The following is an 11,231-nucleotide window of genomic DNA, read 5'->3' on the forward strand; positions in this document are numbered from 1 at the left end:
TAAAACAGAAGACAAACAAAGATTACTAATCAACTCGATAAAATGCTGTGAATCGTAATATTGAATGAGGAGAAATTCAAAATTATGACAACAAACAAAACATAAAATTGCTTCTCCGTCAACCTCCACTTCCCGAAAACTCTGTCAGCCTCTAACAACCTCCATCAATCGCAATGTAGGTACATATCAACTCAACAAACCTGCAAAACTTGCGCTACAGAAACACGCTCGGATGGCATCAATCCTCAAAAGCTAGCCAAAGAATAAATTCCACTTTCCAGAATATGTATACAACTACGATACACGAATGGACCACCATGAGCACGACAAAAGAATAAATAAAAGCCTCACACTTGCGCGAGCATACAAAAAACTGAATCAAAAGAATAATTAGCCTGCAAACATTCACATCAAGCGCATGCATCACTTCACCCCACTAGCAGCAGTAGTACATAAGATACAACGCATGCGAGAGCCACCCGATTGGGTGTCATCATCATCATCACCATCATCGTCACCATAACTATCACCATACCCATAATCGTCTACTCTCTCGCTAGGATTGGCCACACTGACTTTCATTTCACTCGTATAGGTGGAATCCATAAGACAAGTCACGTGATAAGCATGACAGCAAAAGAAAACAATGACATTAACATTTTGAATGGAAAAAGGATCGAAACACATGCAACACCTTGCACCGCCCCTAGGTTTTGATTTAACCTCCATACTTCTCACACCTACCGATTTCTCAATCACCTGAGAAGCCCTACTATCATTTCTCTTTGACCGTGCCTCATCTTCTTCATTGCTCAAGTAAATTCCATGCGTTGCCTCTTTGTAGTATTTGCCCAAGAGGTTGACGATATCAGCCTGTTTCCAAGTTAACACCAACTCTCATGATTTTGGCACGGTGCCCTTTTATTCAAATCAAAGGTAAAAAATGGAAAACAAACGTACCTTGAGAATATCATTGCACCCGTGTCTTAGAGATGTTTCGGTCCTATAATTGGTGATGATTTTGACTAGCCGATCCCTAAGCCTGAAAATTTAAATTTACAGAAGGTTAATACAGATATTTATTGAAGAATATTCCTAAACTTCATGTTTACAACTGAAAAATATCCAAGTTCTGCATGTATATGTAGGTACACAGTTGCACCTAATGCTAGCAACATCAATTTGGAAGACGCAATGGCCGTGCTTAACTTGGCCCAACAGAAAATAGAACCCACTATCACACCTTACATCTCCATAAAGCTTAACAATACTAAATTCTAAACCTAACTAATACGTTGGCTTCTTAGCATAAGGTTGAAGAACCAGAAACTTATAACATAATTTTTAAACCAGCTTAGTTGTTCGTATTTGCTATTCCATAATCTAAGTCCTTATTACCTCATTCAAGAATCAAATCACTACACAAACAATTGTTACCTCTATGTTTATCTGTTATCTCTACTTGTCTTGGCACAATTGGAACAATTCTAAATATATACCATCACTACCAAAATACAAAGAAAACATGATAGCCCTCTAACTTGTGATATACAAATCACATACAAAGTCAAGGAATGTCAAAAGAAGAAAGGGACCCATGTCTCTGTCTGTGGTTATCTATTTATCTAACTTAATAGAAAGTAATTAGCTAATTAAAATCAAGGCATGTACTCTTGTACCTACAGGAAATAAGAGGTGTTACTTTCCACACAGGTCAGGGTTAACACAAGAAGAAACATTATATGATAGAGATGGAATACAAGAATATACCACCACAATATTCTGATCAAACTGACCTAGGAATCGCCAAGATGATCAAAATTTATAAGGCCCAATAAAAACATATGAAGAATCCAATGACTTTCATGCTTAAAATACCATGCTAAGAATTCCAGAAAAAGGGAAGAAATCCATTATTTGATAGAGAATGAATACAAGAATACACCACCACAATATTCTGATCAAACTGACCTAGGAATCTCCAATCCGTTGGGAACCATATTCACAATATAAAGAGGATCTAGGTTTCCAACTGTGTGCTCCAACAACATGCCTACCTGTAAATTAGTAGAAGAAAAATTAGAGGATAGTATACCGAAGAGGACTTGTAGATATAGCCAGCTAATGTATTTTGCATAAATACCAAATCTGCAGGCTAGCCAGAATAAATACCATTTCAGGTTTATGAAGACACTGCTGGATTAACTCTTCCCAGAGTTCATCATCATGTTGCATATTTACAAATTCTACAGCCTGTGCACAACCATAACGCATCTTGTTATCACCATAGTTCAATGTGAAGAGAAAAAATAACTCCAAAGGAACAACTGAAGATATATAATGAAATAATAGGTACCTCTTCAATATCCCCAAGTTTATTTATGATTACAGCAAGGGCTTGTTTAGCATTTCCCATTCTTCCAAGAATGAAGACTTGCTCCTTTAAAAGATCTCTTCCGACACAAATTTCATATGCCTGATATATATTATCAGGTGTCAATGCATTGAAGAGCATTTAAAGTTCATCAAAACTGATCATTTATGAACTCGATCAAACCTTCTCCAGGGTATAATGTTGACTACTGCGAAGAAAAGGAAGTAGCATCTTTGGATCATATTCTGCATAAAGCTCTACCTACCACAGTAAACAAATGACACCACAAGAGTTCAATGGCATGCACACAAGATATAGATACAATTTCACCACACTGGCACAACATCTTTTGAGCACCAAATACAAGCTCTTGCATGAGAAGTAATAGAATAAAAGAGAAATAAAGAAATAGATACCTTAAGAACGCTTTGTAAATGGAAACTATTATAACAATTATATGGTACCAAATACATATTATAACCAATAACAAAGACATGCAATTTCAGTTTCAATCTTTCCCACATACCAAAACCATGAAAACCAGCAATATGAAGGTCTAATTCTAAAAGGAAAAACCAGTTCTTTCCTTAAACTTGGAAATACTAAACAGTCATACAATGTCAAGTTAGTCCATGTACAAGTGATTGGAAAATATAATCACCCCGAACACATCTAGATGCAATAGGATACAACTCATAGTACCCAAATTACATGAGAATGACAAGTCTTCTCTACAACGGGAAATGACAAGGCAATTATCATGGTACTTTAGTTAGATTAGAAAAGAAAATTGTTTAATATAATAACCATCTGAAACGCTAACCCAAAAGCTCCCATAAACCTAGTTGATTACATTTGTCTGCCCCGAAATCAATCTTGCACTTATCTTGATAAGATATATAGAATATTAAGAGACATATCAACTGATATCCAGAAAAATTCAACTATATTTTGCAGGAAGTTGATAGAGTGAATGCAATGATTAAGTATAAGTAGCTTCATAGTGCATACAATGAGAATTTGCAAGAACAGAAGCCAGTATAATTTCATGGGCAGCTAAATTATTTCAGCTTTCCACAATACCTGCATATCGTGAAATTCTTTTCCAGAATGAGGATCTGCTTCAAATAGTGAATGCAAGTATGCATGCAAGAAATATCTGGAATCACACTTATCACTTGCATTCAAAAGTTGGTTGACAACTTCAGATGGAGTTATCAAATCCTTGTTTTGGATCAACAAAGGAACTGCAAGCTTGCAATCTAGCATCATTAATTGGACAACCTGCAAACACAGAGGCGACAACCAAGCACATAAAATTAGACAGTAAAACAAAATAGCCGCAAAATTGAAAAGTATTCTTCTCTTTTTTAATTACAAACATCCCCAACCCCTAATATAAGGTTATGTAGGTAATATTGCATGTTTTCAATTTTTGAAAGAGAATGATGATGCCATTATTGATAATATTTGATATCAAAACCAAATTTTTGGTGAAATTGTGAAAGTTACCTCCTCGGGAAAATCACAAAAAGACCATTATCATTTGGAAACATAAACTTTTCAATGGATGGCAGTAAAAAGAGAAACCATAAATTCCAACTTACAACATATAAATTGAACATATTTACCAATACCTTTTCCCGAATCGAATCATACAGATTGTGCTTCTCAATGAAGGAAAAAATGTCTGGCTTCAAAAGCTGGAAATCCAGAAAGAACAAAAGAAATTTGAAGTTAATATCAAAACATAGTAATTGATGCAACAGCTCAATTCGCAGACAACCTTATGAAGATGTTAAATATTATTTAATCACTTCAAATTGTAGCTGTGCTTTGTGAATAAAGGTGTTGCACATGAATATGCATCAAGAACACTTACATCAGCATATAGTGCGAATGCTTTCTCATATTGCCCATCAATCTCATACAACACTGCTAGTGCCTGAACAAGAGAGTGGATGTTAAAAAATAAGAATTATCATAATTTAAAAATTCATATTCCAAATAAATTATTCCTGACCGACCTCCTTAAGGGCATCTGTCATGGACGATGTATTAAGCTGAGGTTCTATAGCTGAGATAACAGGCAGTGAGGAGTAGATCACGGGTGGCCAAGATTTAACAGTTGACACAAGCTCCTTATGAAAAGATGGATTTGTAGCGAGAGCTACAAGAGCAACCTTACAGCACACAATAAAAATTTTGATAAATGAAACCAAGATATCAAGCTTTCCCTATTTGTCAACTCAAAGATTGTAAAAAAAAATTAGCAGTTCAACTGCAATTAAAAATGTTGTCCTTACAAACCTCATAAGCAGTATCACGCAGTCTTGGGTTTTCTGTTGGAATATACGGGACTAACACGGGAAGCTGACGCAAATGAGCAAAGTGGAAAACCCATCTGTGAAGCACAGTCCGCTCCAAGTTATTTGGAAGAATTGCATGCCAGAATTTCCAATTATTTACTGGGAAGATTGTAAAAAATGGGTCACAAAAAAGGATAGTTACTACCTTTCCCATGCTGAAGCAGATCCTCGCAATAATTTAGGGCATAAAGATGCAGCTTCAGCATATTTTCTTTCCACAATCAAATGATCAAGGTATCTAGAACCAACCTAGAGAAATGAAAGAAAAATTAAGCAAACCGTACAATTAACTAAATCTTTTAAACCGTGCAATTAACTGAACCTGCAGGGAATTTAACAGTGTAAGTACAAGGGAATAAGCTCAGGTATTACATAACAAAGCCACAAAATAAATTTCTTAAGCTGTGCACATGCAACAGCAACTAAATAGCCATTTAAGAAAAATCCAAATATTTGATAATAGTTTTACAGTTACAAAATATTTGACAGTAGTCTTGTGTGAAAATCGAGAATAGTCTTGTGTGAAAATCGAGAAATGTTTATCATGGAACTTAAAGTCGCTCAAAGAACTTTGTTCAATATATTACTTTTGGAAGGGAAAAAAAATGAAACTTTGGCTGTTATATGAATCAGAGGTACATCAATCTTAGAAAGCTTCTCTGCAGTTTTTCTTTTCTTATATCTATGTTGTTTATCATTTCCCTAAATGTTAATAATCACACAAGACCAAGGAGCATAAGAATCTAAATGATCCACAATTATATATGATCGAACTAACTTAAGTGGGTTCAACTTTAAAGCTAAGAAAAAGTGGTAATCCACAAATTTAGCCAGAAGGCTAAAAAGTGTGCAGCTGAGAAACTTGTCAATATGGTAGTTATGTCAACAGAACTATGGCCAGGGATAGAACCAGAAAAAACTTTCTGGTGGACTTTGAACAATTTTAAGTAAAACTATTGAACAAAATTGAAAAAACATAAGAAAAAAGAGGAATGCAATAAGGGCCACAAACCAGTAATCACATCACGTGGTCACTACAATTCACTTGTTACAGTACAATAGGCACATAATCTGTTACATAGTTTGGTCCATAAATAGATATTCCAGTATGACACATTACAATAGGCACATTTGATGCCTCTTTTTTACTCTAATTCCTCAAGACACAAACTCGCTAAACTATGATTTTGTCAAAATCACATTTGAGAAATAAAACTGCATAACTCGAAAAACATTGTATTTATAATAGGTGTGAATAAAAGGGAGTGTTGTGGGTAATGTGTGATAGCTGTCTCCCTTATGTGATTTTGACAATGTGAACAAATGTGAGCGGGGGCAGCTACCCCCAGTGGGCCATGAAGATTTATTTCTCCAAACAATGGGAAAAAATGTGAGGGGGCAGCTAACCCCCAGTGGGCCTTAGCTGCCTCCGTCCTTATTTATGGCACTTAGAAACTAATTTGAAAAGAACTCCTACACTGCTATGTTTTCTCTATTGTGATATGAAAACGAGAATGAAATGTTAATACCTCATCAAGAAGTTCACTCCGTCCCTGGCCCGCTTCAACTGCAGCCAAAGCTTTTTCATGCCAACCATGTTGAAGAAGCCACGCAATATGATCTTCCGCATCTCTGAAAAGGATATATGCATTCGATTCTTATCACATTAGCAAGACCAGATTAAAATATATCTAAATCTATGAAGATTTTATGATTGCATAAGATTCAACGTATTCTCCTCCGCTTAAGTACTCCTCATCCTTATAAAATCAATCTCAAAGACGTAAACATATGCAATCACTACACAGGAAAGAATCCCTAACTCATGTAAGAAGGCAACCATTAGAGGGGAGATGTACAAAATATAAAAGCATGGTAAGAAATGTACTAAATTTAAAAGTTTACCAAAAGATAAAAAAAAAAGGATAAGTCTTATGAAGCAACTCATAAGTTTACTACTTGTTTTTCTTCAAAAAATAATTAAATGCAGATTTTTAGATTGATATCCTTTGCCCTTTCAAGTATGGGACCAGTAGTTTTAGCAAGTCTTAGGCTGACCTTCAGATTCTAATTTTCAGAAGATAATTGGAGGTGGTTGTGTGCACCTTTAGTGTTTGGCCCCCACCCCAAACCTTTTTTCTTTTTTTTGAACTTCCTTTAAACCCAAGATGTCAGCAGAGGCTGGGATTGACAATGTGAAAGTACCATATCTCTTCTAGAATTGTTCTGGATATCCCTAACTGTGATGTCTATATCTGGGTTTCTGAAAAGTCTGGCAAATCATCTGTCTTTTTTGTGATAATTGTGTTCTTAAACCATGGATGAGACAATGAAACAAGATCATTCTGGGCCACAAGCACCAAAGTTTTACTAGGACAAGAAGATCGATTCTTCTCTACGAAACTCAAGAGTAGATAGAGAGAATTACTGTATGTATTACAAAAATGCTTATGTATCATAACTCTAGAGATGCGCAAATAGAAAGAGAGTACTGACCTCGGTTTTGCAATGACTACATCCTTTGGGGAAACAATATAGTACAGTGGTTCATCACCTTCGGCCCACTGGCCACCAGCATAGCTGCTACCTAGATTCAAACTAAAGGGTTTTACAGCTATATAAATGTAAATTATTCTGCTATTATTCGACGATGACATTCAAAAACAAAGTATGTTAACCTGAGAAAGGTGCGTGCGCAAGGGAATAGTCCTTTGCCTTGTAATGCTCAAAGCCATGTACAGGTAAGGCATCTGTTGAAAGTTCATCATTATTCCATGTTACAATACGTACCTCTGGTCTCTCTGCATTTCCCTGCTTCAAATATATTATAAGAGTTAGATACAATAACAGGGAAACAGTCATAGCATGACCTACAATAGAAGATGAAAAGTGGGTAAGTTCCAACTTACTTTACAGTTAATAATGGAAACCGAATTATGTGAGGAAGGAAAATCTTGATAATAACAAAAGGTAAATAAACCATTAAAAAATAAAAGAGAACAATGAAAACGTTGCACTGACAAATTATTCTGCCAAATTAAACAATGCTTCACCTCTCACAATTGACATGTAGAAGCATCTAACTCATTCCACAAAAAAAAATAAATAAATAAATAAAAATAAAAAAATAAAGTAAATGCAAATATTCTAAATCTTCAACAAAAAGTAAGGTTGCATTTTTCAAAAAAGTTTAATTAACACCTTCAAGGAGAAATCACTTTCAGCAATTTACAACGTTTGACCCCAAGGAAAAACAAAGAAGGGGCCTGCATTTGTAAATTAGAAAAGTTTTTAAAAAAATAAAATACATATCATACAGAACAAAGGGGAAAAAAGTACCTGTCGTGATGGAGCAGAGCTACTAAATTCCTTCTCCCCATCTTCTTCACCAGGGATATAGGCTAGAACGACCAAAGTGTCACCAAAAGGGGCAATCCCAGAAATGAAATAGCTGGTCTGAAAGGATGCCACAATATCCACTTGGTTCATACCAGACAATGGGACATGGTTATATGTCCCATTGGTGGCTCTAGACTGATTTGTTTTTATCGATGTGATTTTGATTGATGTTCCCCAGCCAATGACCAACAATGAGTCATCCTGAATATGATGAAGTGCAGTGAGCAATAATGAAACGACACAGGTACTTTATTTGAAGGATGAAGAAGAAAAGGTTGTGCAATAGGAAAGGAAGTTTAGCTGGTATTTTTCATACTAAAAGTCTTATATATCATGAAGCTGATTTATTAAGGACCTCAGGGTTAAATCAGTTTTGAGATTGAACCATTAGTCCTAGAGTTATAAGTCCATTTTGACAAGCGGCAGAGAGGCCTTTTGCTTGATTGCCTTGGGCTTGAAAGAGATGGGCAGCCAGCGGCATGAACTACTCATTTCAATTTCAAGCTACTTTATCCCTCAATTACCCTTGAAACAGGCATTAAAATCCCAAGATTACCTGCTTCCCCAGAACTCCAGCAATCTGCCACAATGTCCCTTCTTTACTTTTCAAATCTCAACGCTATTTCATTCTACTTAACTAGACATAAATCCCTAAAACTGTACAACTTTAAAGTTCAAAATGCACTACAGAATCACCCAATACAAGCACTTTACACAAGTTGCACTAACATGCACCGCATCAAAACTTATAAAGTAGTCACGTGTGTATGTAAATACTGTGAGCATGACACTCTTTCACTAACCTGCCAAAATAAGTGAGGAAGCAAAAGCTCAGGACGTGGGCTTCCTCGTGGCCTTTCAATGAATGTTATACGTTGATCATTTGCAGTATCGTACACTTTCACGCCTGCATCATTAGCCCAAGCAATGAGACTCGTTCTCCACTTCACTGCATGTATAGGACCTTCACCAGAGTGCAAAACCTACATTGCCTTGAGAAATTAGAAAACATGCTCGGAAATCCTTTTACCTTGCTTTTGAGTATAATTTAGTACAAACCTGATCTTTAAAGCCCAGCCATCTTTTTGTATTAAAATACAAATGACCAGCTAAACCACCAGCTACAAATCTTCTAGATGATTTTTTTGCATAATCTGGATCCAGGGCAATAGCCTTCATTGGGCGATGATACTCAAACCTCATTTTCTCATCAGTGAAAAGACTGCTTATTACAACAAACCCATCATCTGAACAGCTTCCTATAAATTCACCTTCTATGTCGAAGCTAAGATCATTCACTGCCGCAGTATGAGCAGGGAATTCCTTAACCTGTAAAGAAGTAATCGAGTACATAATATTGGCATGCCTTCAATGATAAATCAGGTGCAAAATGCAACAGTATATCAACCATAACTTGATATAGAGTATTAACACCCGTACCAAGAAATTTAGTACTGACGGCGGAATTTAAGAACTGTGAGTTCAAAAACTACCTACAGATATCCCAAAGAAATCATCTTTGCAAACAATGTACAGACATTGCAAACTACCTACAATGCTTGTCAAGGTTAAACTTTGCATTCTGTAACCTATTGCATAGGTTATTTACCCATCAAACAATAAATGTTTTGAGTGACTGATTTTCGGACAAGTAGAGTTAAATCACCCTACAAGTATAAGTTCACCAACAACAACAACAAAGCCTTTTCCCACTAAGTGGGGTTGGCTATATGAATCCTAGAACGCCATTGCGCTCGGTTCTGTGAGTATAAGTTCACCATAGCCGAAAATTCAATTAGCACGCCAACGTTTGAAAACAAAACTTAAGAATAAGCTTTCATATTCTGATTCATGATTGGACCAAAAACTTAAAAGTACAGAAACATCATAGGAAACAACTCTATAACTCCCGCATATAATTAACCAAATGAAATTTAACTAAAGTAGCGTTCTTTTTATATTCCCAATTGAGCTAATTGCAAAAACCCGATTGACCATCCCAAACTAAATGCCACTTGGTTTAAAACCCTTACATTCAACTCTCCGGTAAAACTGTAGAAATTTAAAAATTACCGAGAAAACCAGATCCAATCAGCTCAACTTCAATTTTACATCCTACTCAATTCCCCCGAATCGCACTAACCTACCCGTCAATGCAATGATCCCAACCACTATCGATTCAAAACATGCAAAATTGAATTAAATTCAAGCTCAGTTCCTCACCTGATTCCCGAGAAAATCGAGAATATGAACGGTGCCGCCGTGAGTCCCGAGCGCGATCATTCGTTCTGCGACGGCTATGCACGACGCCACATCGCTCGTTAACAGTGTGGGAATGCTGCCTCCCATTCGCTGGTACTTGAGCCTCGGCTCCTCTTCCTCTTCTTCTTCTTCTTCCTCCTCTTCCTCTTCTTCTTCCTCCTCGCCCTCTTCCTCTCTCTCGTCGTCGCCTTCGACGCCGTTATCGGGCGGAATCGGGGCCATTGTCATGTACGTCTTCAGCTCTTCTCGTGGTTGCTTCGTCGCCTCGGAGAGACAGGCGGAAGAATGATTGAGTTGAGAACTGGAAGAGAGAGATCTGTTTGGTTTGAGTTTTCCTTCGTGTGGGTACCTTCGGTTTGTAGACTAAGCTATTTATTTGCAAGGGACAAAAGAGTGGGTTATGAACGCAGAATGAGCGCCGCCTAATGTCATTTTATCTTTTCTAAAGCTTTTTTTTAAGGTTTTTTTTTATTAGTTTTCTTTATTTTAAAAATTTTAACGAAAAACCTACGGTACTGTTTACTTTAATAAAAAATTATATTTTTACACTAAAAAGGTAATCCTGGTACTATTCACTTTAGCCTTTATTTTGTCCTTATCGTTAAAACTCAAAATTTTCAAGTCATTTTCATTAATTTTCCTTATTTTTAACTGCACTTTGTAAAACTTGATTTTAATTTCACTTATCATTTGAAACTCAAAAGTTTAATAAACTTCTTCATCAAAAAAATATTTAAAACTCAACAGTCGTCGTTTTATTGGAACTCAAGCATCATTATTTATTTTTTGAAACTCGATTTTAATTTGACTCTCCTTTCTAGAACTCA

The 11,231-nt window shown here is 36.1% G+C and overlaps 1 protein-coding gene across 1 annotated transcript; it reads right to left on the reverse strand.

The window, feature by feature from the left end:
* On the reverse strand, positions 1 to 10,768 carry LOC137742611 (vacuolar protein sorting-associated protein 41 homolog). The gene is made up of 19 exons (XM_068482521.1): positions 10,366 to 10,768; positions 9,202 to 9,471; positions 8,946 to 9,125; positions 8,083 to 8,343; positions 7,422 to 7,554; positions 7,240 to 7,330; positions 6,273 to 6,375; positions 4,889 to 4,992; positions 4,685 to 4,778; positions 4,402 to 4,557; positions 4,257 to 4,319; positions 4,012 to 4,077; positions 3,458 to 3,658; positions 2,558 to 2,635; positions 2,357 to 2,476; positions 2,173 to 2,253; positions 1,972 to 2,057; positions 961 to 1,042; positions 1 to 873 (listed from the first exon to the last, which is right to left on the reverse strand). The coding sequence occupies exons 1-19, from the start codon at positions 10,630 to 10,632 to the stop codon at positions 424 to 426; spliced, it is 2,886 nt and encodes a 961-aa protein (XP_068338622.1). The 5' UTR covers positions 10,633 to 10,768; the 3' UTR covers positions 1 to 423.
* Positions 10,769 to 11,231: the final 463 nt, after the last annotated feature.

Source organism: Pyrus communis, chromosome 8 (genome assembly GCF_963583255.1).
Source record: "Pyrus communis chromosome 8, drPyrComm1.1, whole genome shotgun sequence".
In the NCBI taxonomy this organism is placed as follows: domain Eukaryota; kingdom Viridiplantae; phylum Streptophyta; class Magnoliopsida; order Rosales; family Rosaceae; genus Pyrus; species Pyrus communis.